This window comes from Lissotriton helveticus, chromosome 7 (assembly GCF_964261635.1).
Source record: "Lissotriton helveticus chromosome 7, aLisHel1.1, whole genome shotgun sequence".
Classification (NCBI taxonomy): Eukaryota; Metazoa; Chordata; class Amphibia; order Caudata; family Salamandridae; genus Lissotriton; species Lissotriton helveticus.
Genome location: NC_136068.1, coordinates 1,094,316,808 through 1,094,334,803, shown reverse-complemented (window position 1 = coordinate 1,094,334,803; position 17,996 = coordinate 1,094,316,808). Strand labels below are relative to the sequence as shown.

The 17,996-nt window shown below is 46.5% G+C and overlaps 1 protein-coding gene across 5 annotated transcripts in view; it reads right to left on the bottom strand.

The window, feature by feature from the left end:
• Positions 1 to 17,996, bottom strand: part of BAHCC1 (BAH domain and coiled-coil containing 1) — a 557,942-nt gene that overhangs the window by 193,298 nt on the left and 346,648 nt on the right. Inside the window, exon 1 of one of the 5 annotated variants that reach the window (XM_078654227.1) lies at positions 12,558 to 12,619. The exons of the other annotated variants lie outside the window; for them this stretch is intronic. Within the exon in view, the coding sequence (XP_078510353.1) occupies positions 12,558 to 12,570 (13 nt within the window). The 5' untranslated portion in view covers positions 12,571 to 12,619. Of the gene's footprint in view, positions 1 to 12,557; positions 12,620 to 17,996 lie in introns of those variants that run through there. 5 annotated transcript variants of the gene reach the window in all.

Genomic DNA, 17,996 nt, shown 5'->3' with positions numbered 1-17,996 from the left:
TTCACACGTCAACCGTTCCAATAAACAACTTATATTTCAATATACTAATCTACCCCTAATCCACTTTGGGTTCCGGAGTAGCGTGCTACTCACCAAAAAGCACTTCACAGCCTTGTCAGGGGTAGTAAGTGCTATATAAATAAAATTAGATTTACAATGTTCCCCATGCTCTTTTTATTATTATTTTTATAATTATTATTATTATAATAATAATTATTATTATTTTTCCTCCATGTTCATCCAATAAGCTTTAAGGAAAATACACAGAACTATATTATCTCTTGTACTAACTGCCACTGAAGTGTTTTCAAACCAGGTTTTGCATTGCCATGCTAGTCAGGTATAACCTGGATGCCTGATTTTGTAATGGTGTACCTGTTTCAGAGAAAAAACAGATATAACTTGACATCTTTGAGCACAGTGGTGATTTATAAAAAAAGACAGGTCGAACTCAAATATAGCCTACATTTTTCCGACTTTGTGGTAGTAAGCGGTGAACTCTAGATTCTGAGGCCATTTGAATGGGATGGACTTCTGGTATTTTCCACTAAACACAAGGTTTTCTGTCTTTCTTCCGATCAAATAAAGGACATTTCCCTACATACAGAGGTGCATGTGATGTTTGTTATTTTGTTCTAGACATCTTGGGACTTGTCGAACATTGAATGCACATCGGCGAGTCATTGGCTTACATTTGTAAGTGGTGATCTAGGACCATTGCCAAGAACTGCATTTTTGAACAGCCATGCCAAGAATGTTGAGCACTATGGAACTCCAAAGGGCACTTTCCAAGCTGATGAAGTCATTGATCCAATTTATATTTCTTGGCTACAATCAAAGAGGGTGGACCAGACCAGGCTAGAACACATTGACCTCAGCCCTGTCCTACAGCCTTCAAGAAAACTTGAATACTGAGTTTTAAATATCATGCCACCAGATATCGTTAGCAGAATATTGGCTACCAAAACAAGTATTCACTGGCAAGCAGAGATGTAATACATCTAACTCAACATCTGTGTGCCACGACAATATACGTACCATCAAGGTACATAGATGTGGAGTTAAGAATTGTAAACCTAAATGTACGTATACATTGTTAGCTTCACTATATTTTGGTGGTCGGCACTAAGGCTGCAATATATTGGTAGTACAATATTTTTGTGCTCGATATTGTGACCTACGGCCATAGGATCACCTGCAGCATATTCCGCTGAGTTATCAACTAGTGTCAATTGGTTGCTGATCTTGATCCTTTGATCAGTCAGTATCGTTTTGATGCCCATTGGGATCTATTGGATGTTGTGTCGAAATTGGCTTTGTTCCTCTTGGTTTTGTAGTTGATATGTAGATTCTTTCTCAAAGATTTCGCCAAGAACTGATAGTTTAGAGATTGGGCTACAATTGGCCAGAATCTTTGAGTCTGCCATTGATGACTTAAGAAGGGGTGTGATAATAGCCTACGGTAGTGATTTGAGGACAGAGCCTTATGGGATTCAAGCACTGAACACACACGTGAGATTAGGAACAAGAGTTGTTGTGTATTGTTTCATATTGTCTAGGGTGTGCTGTTCTCATGACGTTTGATGCTTTGGGCTTTAGTTCCAGTGACTATAGTTCCTTATCTTCCAAAAAGCTTGAATGCCATGAGTGGCACCTGTAGAGTATATTACGTTATACGTTGGAGAAGAAGATAGGGAACTGTTGATACGTACGTTATCCGAAACATTTGATATTTTCAATTTAAAGTACAACATGAGATTGTTGCACTGTTGCAGAGACACATGGGACAAGGTTTCAAAGTTTCAGTGTTTGTAAATTCTTCTAAAATACCATAGATCTGTCTAGATGTGTTCGGAGCTCCGTGAACGCATTCATACAATATGACGTTTTGCACTACACATGAATGTATGGTAAGTCTGTAGGGTGGACTCCGCTCCGCTCACGGAGTTTGCGGAGATCACTGCACTATGTTTGTCAACATCAAGTTGGTGTGCGCGAGCGAAGAAAAATCTGCCGCCCGGCGAGATTTTTCCTCATTCGTGATCATCAACATCAAGTTGGCTAGCGCGGAAAATCAAACTCCTGGTGAGATTTCTCAATGCAGGCGGTCATTTTTCTCATTGTGCGTGGTCGTGTATGCTCTCGACCGCTCGTGTTGAGAAACTGTCCGCTCCCATTGAGAAAGATACCACTCGAATAAAAATCTACTCAAGCGGCAGAAAGAAAGCAGTGCCCGCTTGTGCTGTTCATGATGCTGTTCACAATGATTGCACAGTGCAGACAAGCACCTAGCAATGAAAATCACCACGAATAGCATTTATCCAGCACACTCCGCCGTTTGCGGAGCCCTGCGTAGCACGGCAGAGGTTTTTTTGCACTTTGCGGAGTTACGCGTAGCAGAACTCCGTGAACTCCGCCCATGCTTAATTTATGGTATCCTATCTTGTGGTGCTTGCAAAGTATTTGATCCGCAGTAGTTAATGTGAAATTCCATCTTCATTCCTATTGTTTCTTCTTTTGAGATTGCTAGGTTCTTCATTGAGTTATTTGTTTGTTCATTTGCTCCCTATTGTTTTCTTTTCTGATTTGAGAGGGGTTTGTTTGTCGAGCCGGTGATGTTAGTAGAACGTATCTACTTTGGTTTCTGCATGTGGAGTAGTGGATGGGTTCTTTCTGTCCCTTTGCAAGACTCATTAAAGACTTTCGTCCTTAGGTTTTTGGTGTGTCTAACTGCAGATGAGTTTGTGTCAGGGCCGGACTGGGAATCAAAACCGGCCATGGCAAAGTGCTCTTTGCCAGGGCCGGTTTTCGGCCGTTTTGGTTTCAGGGCCGAATTTGCAGGTATGCTGCAAAAACGCCCATGTAACAAAAACGGCCCCCAGTGGCCCCCACCCATGCGGCACACCGGGGGATTGCCCGGTGCCCGCAACGGCCAGTCCGGCCCTGGTTTGTGTTATTCCAAGGGGGACACTGGTGCAGCTAGTCTGGGAGCTGAAGCTTTATGAAGGGTATATCTGACCAACTGTAAAGTCGGCTGAGTATGAGAATGGCAGACTTGATGAGAAATATAGGTACCGGCAAAAAAAGTATAGCACACTTCTTGGGAAGTGCTGCCTTTTTAGAAGTACAGCAGTGGTACTGATTAGTGCAAGTACTGTCATTCTGGGAAATGTGAGTACTGTCCAATTAGAACTACAGCAGCCCCGCTTAGAGGTGTGAGTAATGTCCCATTACGAGCATGCCAGCCCCATTGAGAAGTGTGAGTACTGCAATTAAAATAAGCATTTGCAATGCAATAGGTTTCACATTAGGAAAGTTTGAGCTATTGGTATTGTAAAAGACAAATTTTTTATTTATGTTTTGTTTTTGAAAATAGCGAAATTAATAGGTTTGCCATTTACAATGCCAATAGTTATAACTTTCGCAAATGTGACACCTATAGCAGTTGTAATGCCATATGTGTTGTATTTACATGGCTTACATGTATTGATATTACAAATAACAATGGCTTTTAATTTTTTTTAAATAATTAATTCTTAAATAAAAGTTATTGTAATTTATAATGGCAATAGCTTAAACTTTTGTAAATAACTTTTGTGAAGATTATGTTCAGTGTATTTTATTGTGACGAAAATCCAAGAACAGAAGTGAAATATTAACATCTTTTTGTTACATTTGCAATAAAGCTTGAAACATTGAGAGAACATATTCGAACCAGTTGTTGTTGAATGGTTTCACAGATTGATGCAGTGGTGGCGCTGAGTGATGTTGTGATGGCGAACGAGTGATGCTGTGGCGTTCAGTGATGCGGTGGTAGCGCATAGTGATGTTGTGGTGCCCCTGAGTGATGCTGTGGTGGTGGTGAGTGATGCTGTATGCTATGCTATGTTTTGTTTTGCTAACCTATGTTTTGTTTTGCTATGCTATGTTTTGCTATCATATGCTTTGATTTGTTATGCTATGCTGTGTTTTGTTATGCTATGCTATGTTTTGCTAGGCTATGCTATGTTTTGCTATGCTATGCTTTGTTATGCTATGCTATGTTTTGTTATGATATGCTATGTTTTGTTGTGTTTTATTATGCTATGCTTTGTTTTACTATGCTATATTTTGTTATGCTGTGCTATGTTTTGTTGTGTTTGGTATGCTATGCTATGTTTTGCTATGCTATTATATGTTTTGTTTTGCTATGCTGTTTTGTTGTGTTTTGTTAACCTATGCTATGTTTTGTTTTGCTAAGTTTTGTTATGCTATCTGTTGTGTTTTGTAATGCTATGTTTTGTTATGTTATGTTTTGTTATGCTATGCTTTGTTTTGCTATCCTATGCTTTGTTTTGTTATGCTATGTTATGTTTAGTTTTGCTCTCCTATGCTTTGTTTTGTTAGGCTATGCTATGTTTTGTTGTGTTTTATTATGCTATGCTATGTTTTGTTGTGTTTTGCTATGCTATGCTTTGTTATGCTATCCTATGTTTTGTTATGCTATGCTATGTTTTGTTATGTTATGCTATGTTTTATTATGCTATGCTTTGTTTTGCTATGTTTGTTAAGCTATGTTTTGTTATGCTATGTTTTGTTATGCTAAGCTAGGCTTTGTTATGCTATGTTTTGTTATGCTATGCTAAGCTTTGTTTTGTTGTGCTATGTTTTGTTGTGTTTTGTTATGCTATGCTTTGTTGTGTTTTGTTATGCTATGCTATGTTTTGCTATGCTATTGTTTGGTATGTATGCTATGTTTTGTGGTGGTGTGTTATGCTATGCTATGTTTTGTTGTGTTTTGCTATGTTTAGTTATGCTATGATTTGTTATGCTATGCTTTGTTTTGTTATGTTCTGCTATGTTTTGTTATGTTCTGCTATGTTTTGTTATCTTATGCTATGTTTTGTTATCGTATGCTGTTTTGTTCTGCTATGTTTTGTTGTGTTTTGACATGCTATGCTATGTTTTGTAATACTATGCTTTGTTTTGTTTTGCTATGCTTTGTTATGTTATGCTATGCTTTGTTTTGTTATGCTATGTTTTGTTATGCTATGCTATGTTTTGTTGTGTTTTGCTATGCTATGTTTTGTTTTGTTATGCTATGTTTTGTTTTACTATCCTATGCTTTGTTTTGTTATGCTATGCTATGTTATCCTATGCTTTGTTTTGTTATGCTATGCTATGTTTTGTTATGCTATGCTATGCTATGTTTTGCTATGCTATGCTTTTTTTGTTATGCTATGCTGTGTTTTGTTATGCTGTGTGTTGTTACACTATGCTGGTGAGGGTGTGTGAGGGTGAGTGAGGGTGTGTGAGGGTGTGTGAGGGTGAGGGGTGAGAGGGTTGTGAGGGTGTGAGGATGAGTGAGGGTGAGGGGGTGTGAGGGTGAGGGTGTGAGGGGTGTAAGGGTGAGGGTGTGTGAGGATGTGAGGGTGAGGGGGGATGAGGGGGTGTGAGGGTGAGGGAGTGTGAGGGTGGGGGGTGAGGGTGAGGATGAGGGGGCGTGTGTGTGGGTGAGGGGGTGTGAGGGTGAGTGAGGGTGTGTGAGGGGGTTGTGAGGGTGAGGTGGTGTGAGGGTGAGGGGGTGAGGGTGAGGGTGTGAGGGTGAGTGAGGGTGAGAGGGTTGTGAGTGTGAGTGAGGGTGAGGGTGTGTAAGGGTGAGAGGGCTGTGAGGGTGAGGGGGTGTGAGGGTGAGGGTGTGAGGGTGAGTGAGGGTGTGTGAGGGTGAGAGAGTGTGTGGGTGAGGGGGTGTGAGGAGAGTAAAGAGACGTGGAGAGGTGGTGGTGGGAAGCATGAGAACAGTAGTGACATGTGTATCATATTAGTACATATTTGATCAGGTCAATTTAGATAGGAAACGGAAGGTACAGGAGAGTGCAAACGTTATCGGATGGAATATTGGGTGTGAAGCTAGAGTGACATAGGCATTCAACCATGTAAAAGTTATATAGACCACATCAGAAGGAGGTATATGGACAGCAACAAAGTACATGACGGAAAAACCATATTGACATTACATTATGGTTATACATTCATAGGTTGCATTTTGATAACATATATCCCCGAGATTTGTGTTGCGAGTGGTCGCAAAGAAATTATTTAGGAGTGCGGCAGATTTCATGTAAGGTTCAAGAGGTTTTCCAAGCGCATGGGGTGGAAGGGGCGTGATAAAACATTTGTGCCTGAGCATGAGGAAAAAAGAGAGGGAAGCAATATGCGGCAGTAATCACATTCAACAGTTCGTTACAATGAATCAATAAAAACGTTGGTAACAAGAGACAAAGTGTTGCAGAGAAAGAGCATGTCAGAAAAGATGCTGCATGTGGCATAACAAGCAGAAATTTAAACAGACGTAGCCATATATTTACAGTTTGTTGTTTTCCCGATGTAGGATCCAAAGGTGGGCGGGGTGGGCATCGAGATGGGAGAAGGGGAAGAAGAGCGAGACTGATTTAGACGGGATACGTGAACACTATGCCGTACACAAAGGAGGAAAGTGAGCACTATTCAAGCGTCCATGGTGCACTTGCGGGCAGAGAGATACTGTCAATAAACTATCACAAAGGTTTATAACAACACATAAGTGCAGAATTCATGCACGAGCCAGAATACCTAAACAATATGCCGTTTACGAAGAAGGAAAGGGAGCACTACTCAAGCATCCACGGTGCACTTGCGGGCAGAGAGATAGTGTAATAAAACTATCACAAACATTTAAAACACATAAGTGCAGGAGTCATGCACGAGCCGTCGTTAAATTATCAATGCCGATTGGTAGATTGTTCGGGTAAGTGTTATGGGTGCATTTTTGTGAGCGACGGTTGTTATGCGGTATCTTAACGAGGAATTCCAAAAGGGTGCTGCTATAATAGGGTTGTGAGAGGGCAAGTCAAATATTGGGCTGGTAGTATTTTGTGCTGTGATGGTAGGCGCGTTTGTGCAAGAATAACGGCTAGGTATGGGCATTGTATAATCAGCTTACTAAAAGGGATTGTGTGGAAGGTGAGGTTATTCTAAGAGGGAGTAATAGTTTAGTGCGGGCAGAGAGGGTGTTGCGGCTAGGTAAGGGCAGTAATCGTGCAAACGGTGAGTTTGGTAATGTGAGCAATTACAAACAGGCTCCCGGCATTGCTGTGGGGGGCGGGGGAGCGGGAGCGCATTCCTTTCAAGTCTGATGCGGGGGCGGGGGAGCGGCAGCCTTTGAAGTCTGATGGGGGGGAGCGGCAGCCTTTGAAGTCTGATGCCGAGGCACAGACAAATGGTGGTGTGTGACGTGGTTGGCCTCGTGCACGCGCCTGTCTCACATGAACTCTGTCTAATCCGCAGATTTGGTAGACTTTTCGGACCGCTAACTAGAATCTCGCCGGAGCAATGCGCAAGCGCATTGGCTCAGCGAGACCTAAAAACAACAGTCCTACTGAGAAGTGCAAAAACTGACCTAAATTGTGCAGACTCCAGCAGAACTTTTCATCTATGTTTGATACATTTCGAGGCCAACAGTCTTTGCCTTTAACCACACCAGACCATTACAGCTATATATACTGTATGACTCAGTAATATTACCTACGGTCAGTATTGCGGGCCTGCTAAGAATGCTTGCACTTCCAAGAAGTAAAACATAACAGATAAGAAAGGCAAGTCCTGTCCCTTTAGCCTGTCCCGATGAGAAGTGCACGTGGTCGCACATGAACTCTGCCGAAAAGTGCGTTCGAAGTACCATTAGAAGTGCAGCAGCCCAGCATAAAAGTGCAAACATAGTCCAATTTAGGTGCTCATCAGAAGTGTAGCAGCCCTGCTTACAGGTGAGTACGTAGTCCCATTCGAAATGTAGCAGCCCTGCTTAGAAGTGTGTACTTAGGACCATTGAAAGTATTGCAGCCCTGCTTAGGAGTGCGTACATGGCCCCATAAGAAGTGTAGCAGCCCTGCTTACAGGTGCGTATGTAGTCCCATTAAAAATGTAGCAGCTCTGCTGAGGACTGTGTACATTGTACTGTTAGAAGCGTGACAGTCCTACTTAGTAGTGCATTTGAAGTCCCATCAGAAGTTAGTGCATCCCTGTTGAGATGTGTGTACGTAGTGCCATTAGCAGTTCAGCTGCCTTGTTTAGAAGTGCTTACGTATCCTCAGTAAAAGTGTAGTAGCCCCGATGACAGGGATGCATGTAGTCTCATTAGAAGTGTAGGAGCCTGTTTAAAAGTGCGCATGCAGACCCATTAGAAGTGCAGCAATCACGCTTTGAAGTTTGTTTACACAGTCCAATTAGAAGTGCAGCAGCCACGCTTAGAATTTTGTGTACACGGTCCCATTAGAAGAGTAGCAGCCCTGCGTAGAATTATGTTTACAGTTCCATTAGAACCGTAGCAGCCCTGCTTTGAATTATGTTTCCACAATCCCATTAGAAGAGTAGCAGCCCTGCTTAGAAGTTTGTTTATGCAGTCCCATTAGAAGAGTAACCGCCCTGCTTAGAAGTTTGTTTACACAGTCCCATTAACCCCTTGACCGCGGCGAAAATTCAGCCACGGTGCGGGTGATTTATGGCGTGGGCGTGGTTCGGACGGCCCCCGGCAGTCCTCCGCACACGCCCACCGTGACGTCGGACGGCCACCGGCCGTCCGACGCATGGAAGAGGTTAAAAGAGTAACTGCCCTGCTTAGAAGTTTGTTTACACAGTCCCATTAGAAGACTAGCAGCCTGCTTAGAAGCTTGTTTACACAGTCCCATTAGAAGACTAGCAGCCTACTTAGAAGGAGTAGTTTCTGTCCTGTAACTCCAGTTCTGTAGTAGGGGTATCTCTGTTATAGTCATAATCTAGTGAATAGTCCCGCCCATTCACTAGATTATGACTGTAACAGAGATACCCCTACTACAGAAGGAGTAGTTTCTGTCCTGTAACTCCAGTTCTGTAGTAGGGGTATCTCTGTTATAGTCATAATCTAGTGAATGGGCGGGACTATTCACTAGATTATGACTATACACAGAGATCCCCTACTACAGAAGCTTGTTTACGCAGGCATATCATAAGAGCAGCAGCCCTGCTAAGAATTCTGTTTACACAGTCCCATTAGAAAAATAGCAGCCCTCCTTAGAAGCTTGTTTACACAGTCATATTAGAAGATGGCCAGCCCTGCTTAGAAGCTTGTTTGCACAGTCCCATTAGAAGACTAGCATCCCTGCTTAGAAGCTTGTTTACACAGTCCCATTAGAAGACTAGCAGCCCTGCTTAACCCGTTCTGTGCTCATGACGAGCTCAGCTCGTCATGAGGCACAGTGCTCACGTGCTCATGACGAGCTGAGCTCGTCATGGCCCGTGGAACGCTCACGAGCGGGGATAATTCCTCTGCTGTTCTGAACGTTCCATGAGCACCTGAGCACTGTACCTCATGACGAGCTGAGCTCGTCATGAGCATGGGGGCGCTGTGCGCGCCCCCCCCCCCCAGCACAGCGGTGGGAATTACCCCTGCATGCAAGGGGTTAAAAGCTTGTTTACACAGTCCCATTAAAAGAGTAGCACCCCTGCTTAGAAGCTTCTTTACCCAGTTCCATTAGAAGAGTAGCAGCACTACTTAGAAGTTTGTTTACACAGTCCCATTAGAAGCGGAGCAGCCATACTTAGAAGCCTGTTTACACAGTCCCATTCGAAGAGTAGCAGCCCTGCTTAGAAGTTTATTTACATAGTCCCGTTAGAAGACTAGTAGCCCTGCTAAGAATTATGTTTACAAAGTCCAATTAGAAGAGTATCAGCACTGCTTAGAAGCTTGTTTAGTCATATTAGAAGCTGAGCCGCCCTGCTTAGAAGTTTATTTACACAGTCCCATTAGAAGAGTAGCATCCCTGCTTAGAAGCGTGTTTACACAGTTCCATTAGAAGAATAGCAGCCCTGCTTAGAAGCTTGTTTACACAGTCCCATTAAAAAACTAGCAGCCCTGCTTAGCTTGTTCACGCAGTCCCATTAGAAGATTAGCAGCCCTGCTTAGAAGCTTATGTACACAGTCCCATTAGCAGAGTAGTAGCCCTGCTTAGAAGTTTGTTTACACAGTCCCATTAGAAGAGTAGCAGCCCTGCTTAGAAGTTTGTTTACACAGTCCCATTAGAAGCGGAACAGCCCCGCTTAGAAGTTTGTTTACACAGTCCCATTAGAAGAGTAGCAGCCCTGCTTAGAAGTTGGTTTACACAGTCCCATTAAAAGCGGAGCAGCCCCGCTTAGAAGTTTGTTTACACAGTCCCATTAGAAGCGGAGCAGCCCCGCTTAGAAGTTTGTTTACACAGTCCCATTAGAAGAGTAGCAGCCCTGCTTAGAAGTTGGTTTACACAGTCCCATTAGAAGTGGAGCTGCCCTGCTCAGAAGCTTGTTTACACAGTTCCATTAGAAGACTAGCAGCCCTGCTTAGAAGCCTGTTTACACAGTCCTATTAGAAGCGGAGCAGCCCTGCTTAGAAGGTTATTTACACAGACCTATTATAAGAGTAGCAGCCCTGCTTAGAATTAGGTTTACACAGCTCCCAATAGAAGAGTAGCAGCCCTGCTTAAAATTATGTGTACACTGTCCTATTAGAAGAGCAGCAACCCTGCTTAGAAGCTACTTTACATCGTCCCATTAGAAGAGCAGCAGCCCTGTTGAGAAGTGCTCACATGCGAAAGAGGAAAAGCAAATTCAATGAGAAGTGCGGCTGCTAGTATGCGAGGTTTCCTGAGAAGTGCTCGTGCCAGTACAGCAGATCTGCTGAGAAATGCAGAAACTAGCATACCAATGAAGCTGAGAAGTGCAGGTACTAGTATGCAAGTCCTGTTGAGAAGTGCAGGAGCTAGCATAGCAGTGCTGCTGAGAAGTGCAGGTACTAGTATGCAAGGCCTGCTGAGAAGTGCTGGGTCTAGTGCAGCAGATCGTCTTAGAAGTGCAGGTGCGAAGCCTTTGACAGGAAGTGCCGGCACTGAAAGCTTGGCAGTTTCGGCCCTGCCACTCCCCCTAGATGGGATGAAGGGAGCTGCGGGGAGGGGGGGAGCTGTAATGCAAAGCGCACTTGCACTGGTGTCTCTTGTGGCCGCAACAAAACATGTTTTTGTTATTTTTTTTCAAGACACAAGTCGTAAATCCGTTAGACAATTAGGAACAGACTACTTCTGAAGTTCCAAGAGTCATCGCAGCGCTGGCAAAAAGGAGGCGGACCTGCCTCTACGCCAGAGAGGTGAGGCCAGGAGAAAGGATGTGCAAAAGGTGCTTTTCACTGAAACTGCCCGGGTGACAACGGAGGGCCTCTCACCGCTCCACAGTGCTGCGAGCATTAAACATCTCATACATTAAAGCCGGCCTCCCGAGAGACTACAGACCGTACTCACAGGCGGCAAAGTTTACTGTAACACCTGCCAAAACGCGCACACTTGAGTAATGGCGCTCAAAGACCTGCACAAACCGGCGGACGCTTAAGAAAGCGCTCCTGTACTGTGCTAATGATAGCAAGCGCTATGCACATGACAACCTCGCATTCTGCGAGCGGATTCACTGGGAAAGGTCAGTGTCCATGACACAACGGGGGTGCAAGGGCTGTACCCTCCCCGTTACTTCTACGAGGCACACACAAGATTGTCAACTCAGTGCTGCTACTCCAAGAGCGAAAGTCGGCTAGACTCGTGTGTGACTGACGCTTCCCCAGCTCTGCCGGCCGTCCTGGGATCTCACAAAGTCCCTGTCGACTATAAAAGGGGGGCAGGCTCTGTACTGGAGCGTAGAACACAAGCGAAGCAAAGCAGTTCATTACTTCAACTTTCAAGCTACAATCGGTCTGCAGGGAAAATAATATTAACCAATAAAAAGTAAGTTTGGCTATGTTTCATTCTCAGTCTGACCCAGACTGAACTTCTAATGTTACACAGTCTCTGCACTAACCTTTGTGCCCCCCCCCCCCGCCCACACACACACACCCACCCACCACCCCTCTATTCAGCAGAAGTCCACTTTCCAAAGGAGCGCCAGTGCTAGGAACAATAATGGACTCCGATCAGATATAGCACACCTCAAGTTAAAATGTCTTCAGGTGAACAAATAAAAGGCTTTGTTACTAGATAAACTCAAAGGCGCGCTTTTAATCGATGCCGGGAAGATGAAAGGTTGAACTGACCTCGCTGGGTTTCGGACCTCTGGAATACAGAATTCACAGAGGCCCGTGCAGCAGCAGGCGTCAAACCCGCTGAGCTGTCTTACTGCCAAAAGACATTCCTGCAGCCGGCTTCCCTTCCGTACAAGTGACACTGGATGTCCTCTAAGTACAGCAGAGAGGACGAACTGTAAACTGTATAATAAACTGGATCTGATATGACGCATTGACACCGGAGTATCAAAAGTCAGGTCGGTTCCATTGAGCCCACCTGCCCCACCTGAGCCTTTACAGGGTACGCTTTAAACTCACTTTGTTTGCTACCACACGGCGTGTAAACACTGGGACGTGACATTTTAGTTTAAGCAACACAGAAGCGTTTCTCTTCCGAGAATCTGCCCTCACTGTTTTATTAAAGCGCCTAGAAACGAACACAGAACTTTCTGAAGCTAGCGCACCCTCTGAGGCGCTGGCTCCAAGTACTCACCCCAGCAGTACATGGCGGGAGGAGGCTGCCGGCGGTCCGGTCCTGTCTCCGGGTGGGAAAGGTGCCGAAATCTGGGCTGCTGGTAGGGTGGGAGCCTGCGTCTGCGTCAGGAGCTAGGACGGCGCATCTGCGGCCGGAGGCTGCAGCCTCCCGCGGCGGGGTGGCCACGGAAGTGCAATCCGTGGCATCTTATCGCGGCGCGCTCATACTGAAAGCATTATTCTCGGTAGCAGGATCCCAGAGGCAGCACCGCTGGCAGTGATCGCCGAGGCCTTCCTGCACGTCGCTTCCTTCAAGGGCTGGGCTCGCTCACTCCCTCGTGGACCACATTTGCCTCACAAGTTGGAGCCAAGAAAAGTGTCATTCTTTTTCACTGATCGAAAGCAGCCCCCGCGCCCCCTGCTTGGAGGGGCTCCAGGGGCTGATGTCAGAGCTGTGAACTCACCCACGCGCGCTCCCCAGGGGACCCCCTCGGATGCCTGGGGCCTGAGTCTCAGGGATGTGGGAGCGGACTCCAATCTTCCGCCTAAAGTTGGGCAGTGCCCTTAGAGATAGTGTCACGGGGAAGGGGAGGGCGGGAGGCTAAAGGGATGGGGTGGGGGAGAAGAGGGGTGGGGGACGGAATCGAAGAAAGAGATAGGGAGGAAAGGGAAGAGGGGGAGGGAATGACCAATAGAAAAGAAGAGATAAAGGAAGCTAGATAGGGAGAAAATATGGAGAGCCAGAAAAGAAGAACAGAAAGAAAACAAGCATTGTCAAGGCCAAGAAGTCTAATATTAGCTGCCTTTTGTGAATGGTTTTAGGAAAACTGATCATGGGGCCTATTTTCGTGCATAAGTGCACACCGTGCATGAGCAAAATGCCGTCCCTCACAGAAAGGTAAGGCAATGGCGAAGTGGGCTGGGCCTGTGGCCTATGTTGTGCGGAATGAATTGTGGATGGCAAACGGATAGGCCAATGGATACAGAGTTGGTTAAGCGCCCCTATGTCACACACACACATATATATATATATATATATATATATCCAGACAGTCGTCAAAAACAGAGCTCTCGCTTCAAATACAAAATGACGAAGAGCAGACCCTTAAGTTGCTGGTGCAAAGTGATTAGTTTATTTGTGCCAGCGCGTCCTCCATGACGCGTTTCGCCTCAGGAAGAAGCTTGATCACATGACAACTATATATATATATATATATATATATATATATACATACCTACACACACACACACACACACACACACACACACATATATATATATAGAGATATATAAATATATATATAACTACACACACTTGACAGAGAAGAAAGAGGAAAGGGTGATAGCAACAGAAGGAGAGGGGAAAAAGACACTGGAATGAGGCAAGACAGAGGGAAGGAGAGAGGGGGTTCGAAAAAGAGAGGGAAACAGAGAGAAGAGAGCGAAAGGTAGTGAAGGTAGATGTAAAAAAGGAAATGGATTTAGACTTACAGAGAAAGAAATAAAGAGAGAAGGAAGGAGGAACATGAAGCGAATGGAGAGAGAAGGGAGGAAGTAAGGGTATATGGAGTGCATGAAGTAAGGTGGGAAAATGAAAGGCGATGGAGAGGGTGAAAAGAAAGCAGAGAACACACAAGGAGAGAGGGATAGGCGAAAATAAAGGAGCAGAAAGGTGATGTAAGGGAGGGGATGCCAAAGTCGGATTGGGATCACAATTAGACCCAAAAAAATTGGCCCACATTCCCAGATCCTTCCTTTCATGGATCACCATCTGGTTAGTCTCACTGGAATCTGTCCGGTTGTTTTTTGTTATTACTATTTTTTGTTGCTGTAGTTTTATATAGTGTGAACTCAGCACACAGACATTGGAGCAGTATGCATGAGCACTAGTTACATTACACAATATCAAATTCATTTACATTTTAGGTAGGAAGATTAAGTGATTTGCCCAGAATCACGGGATGTGGAGCTGACGCTGGTACTCAAACCTAATTCTAACATCGGCAGCTCTGACCATAACACTACAACAACAACAAAAAAGTCCTCTAGGAAAGGTGGCCTGACAGCAAGGCTTATGCAACAACCCCCTTCCCCCACCCACAATAAGGCCTAAAAGACGCTGGGGTCGAGGTGACACTTCTTTTACCCTCCCCAGTCCACTATCACCTCAGGGGGATGACCTGGCAAGAGACCATTCAAGAAAAGCAAATAGCTGCTGCTGCTCCAGGGGGCTTAGATTAGATTAGCCCAAAGGCCCACATCCCTTGGCCCCAGCAGTGAGGCCTCTGCATACTCTCATCCTCCCTAAACCCGTGATGGCCCGGTGGGGGGTGACACTGCTTCCAGCAGGGCAGGGCATAAGAGGCAGGGGCCTAGATGAAAATGCACGAAAGGAAAAGAAACGCCGTGGCCCCAAGCCTCAATTTCCAGCATGGCGGGGGAGTGCCCATGACACTGGTGCCACCTTATAGTGGCGTGGCAGGGACTGGTGACGAAAGTAAGTCTCTTGGGCCGGGTTACAGAGTGCCTACAAAACTGGCCCACAGGTTACCCTGAGGGACCCGCCAATCGCCCAACGCCCACCTTCCCAATCCGACCATGGGGGTACTAAAGAGTGACAGATAATCGTTTAGGCCTAAGCCTCAAAACTTGCGCAAATAGCCCATCTACAAGAACCCTCTCTGTTCCCTGATGCACCGTCTCGAAACCAAATGTTGCCCCCATCGTCTCCCAGCTGCGGGATGCTGTGGCGCAGTCTCTGCTGAGAGGCGCGTGCCAAGAGTGAAGGGCCTGAACTCTGAACTTCCGGTTCACCTCGCGCTGCAGCTTTGATAAGCACCAATGGGTGGCCAGGGAGTGTTGTATGTCAGGCTATCCGTCACAGGCACAGCAATATTGTGTATCCATAATATCGGCTAGGAAGCTATTGTGACAACAAATGTATATAGGTAAGTCTACATCTAGGCTCCTTGAAGATATATACATAAAACCATCGAAATATATTTATGTGCAATGATAGACTGACATTTTTGCACTTAATCTTCATGATATTCTGGTAGTCGATATTTTAGTTATGGTACATTGTATAGTGTAACACTTACACCATACGCCTCACTGCATAATGTGAAAGATCCTCATCCAAACTCCTTTCCTTACCAACCGGTTAAAAACTCACCCATGCCCTCCGTAACCAAACTAAAGGTTCTCTTCACTCGCCTCCTTTCTCCCTTACTGCTTTGCTATGTTGCTAAAAGTAACGGTTTGTGACTAACTTTCCCCTGTTAGTTGTCTAGAGCTCTGATACCTTTTGGGGCAGTGGTGCTGTAGAACAGGAGTGTTGTGAGGAGCTGCCAATGAAGTGCAGTGTGAGGTGCTGGCTCTGGCAAGAAGAGTAGGAGCTGGCACGGGTGGTCGGTGTGAGAAGCTGGCACCAGTGATAAGTGTGATGAGCTGGCAACACACGGTGGGCAGTCTGAAGAGCTAGAGCTAGTGGCCAGTGAGAGGTGCTGGCGGGCAGTGCAAGGAAGAAGCACTGTGGGGCAGTGTGAGGTGCTGGCACTGGCAGGCAGCGCAAGAAAGTGGCACAGGTGGGCAGTTGAGGTTCTGGCACTGGCTGCAGCGCAAGGAAGTGGCACTGGTGGGCAAGGTGAAGTGCTGGCACTGGTGGGCAGTGTGAGGTGCTAACACTTGCGGGAAGCACAAGGAAGTGGTGCGGGTGGGCAGTGTGAGGTGCTGGCACCGGCGACCAGCGCAAGGAAGTTGCGCTGGTGGGCAGTGTGAGGTGCTGGCACCGGCGGGCAGCGCAAGGAAGTGGCACTGGTGGGTAGTGTGAGGAGCTGGCACTGGATGCAGTGTAAGGAAGTGGTACTGGTGAGCAGTGTGAGGTGCTGACACTGGCAGTTAGTGTAAGGAAGTGGCACTAGTGGGCAGTGTGAGGTGCTGCACTGCCTGGCAGTGTAAGGAAGTGGCACTGGTCAGCAGTGTGAGGTGCTGGCACCAGCGGGCAGCACAAGGAAGTGGCACTGGTGGGCAGTGTAAGGTGCTGGTACGATTGAGCATGTTGCGGTGGCGGGCAGTGTGGGTTGGGTAACTGGATACACACAGATGACACAATGAGAAGCTTTCTCTGCTGCCACTGGGGGGCAGTGTGAGAAGCTCTCACTGATGGGCACTGTGCACAGTAACCCCAAGCGGAAACCTCCGCTCCGCCCGCGGAGTGTGCAGAGATTTGCCTTCTCCGCATTCCACAGAGAACGCAGCAGAGTCGGTCAGCTCCCGCCTCCACCCCCCATTAAAAAGTAAGTAAACATTAATTAAAAATGCATTTAAAACCACTTACCGCTGTACTGTGGTGTCCCCGGGTGCAGTCCTCCTCTTCCTCGCCGTATTGGTAATCCTGGTGAAAACTGGGCATGCGCGCGTGCCAGCATGCGCAGTTTTCACCAGGATTACTGATAAGGCGAGGAATAGGAGGACTGCAGCCCGGGGACGCCACAGTCAGAGGTAAGTGGTTTTGAATGTATTTTTAATTAATGTTTACTCACTTGTTAATAGGGGGGATGGAGGCAGGTGGTGTAGTGAGCTCCACGGAGTTTGTTTGAGACTCTGTGTACCTCCGCGTAGCCCCGCTACGCCCACTACGCCCAGGGTTAGTGCACAGCTGCCTGACAAGCGTATGTGTCTCCCACTGAAGACTGGTTGCCTTGGAAGAAGTGCCAACAGGCTCACCCGAGAACACAGACCACTACAACTGAGGCACATGGCAGCCAACTACTGTCGCCGGACAGAACAGATCATTGTTCTAACCCCAGTGCCAGAATCTATGGACGAAGGTGCTTTTTAGAGACTTCGGTAACCCAGGTGGACATGAGCAGACAGGGGCAAGGCCAAGGGACCTAGTACCATGCTTAGCTAGTTAGTTAGTTGGTTGTTTGGTAAAGCCAGAGTATCATTTTAAAACATCCTTGGACACGGAAAGGAAAAGAGCAATGCAAACTCGTAGAAGTCTTACGGGATCGTGGACCCCTCCCCTGAGATACATCAGGGACGGCCCGGACCACGCGATAAGACTCAATGAAACGTATTTCTTGGACAGTTCGGTTTGGGGAGTGTCCAGAATAAAACAGCGCTTAGTTCCCTCCAGCCAGAAATCTGGGGCGTTGCACTGCTGGGACTTCCGATCCGGAGAGCAGCCCTCCTCCCGCCAGAGGCCGTGCTGCGGTGGGACCGGGGAGGCTGGGGTGGGACCGGGGAGGCTGGGGTGGGACCGGGGATGCTGGGGTGGGACCGGGGAGGCTGGAGTAAAGTAAAGTAAAGTCCACATTTGTAAAGCGCACAATCACCCGTAAGGGTCTCTAGGCGCTGGGGGGCCGTCGGGAAGATTAAGCGAGCTATTGCCCAGAGTCACATGGTGCTGGGCTGACCTGCCGCCAGAGCCGGGGATCGAACCGTGGTCCCC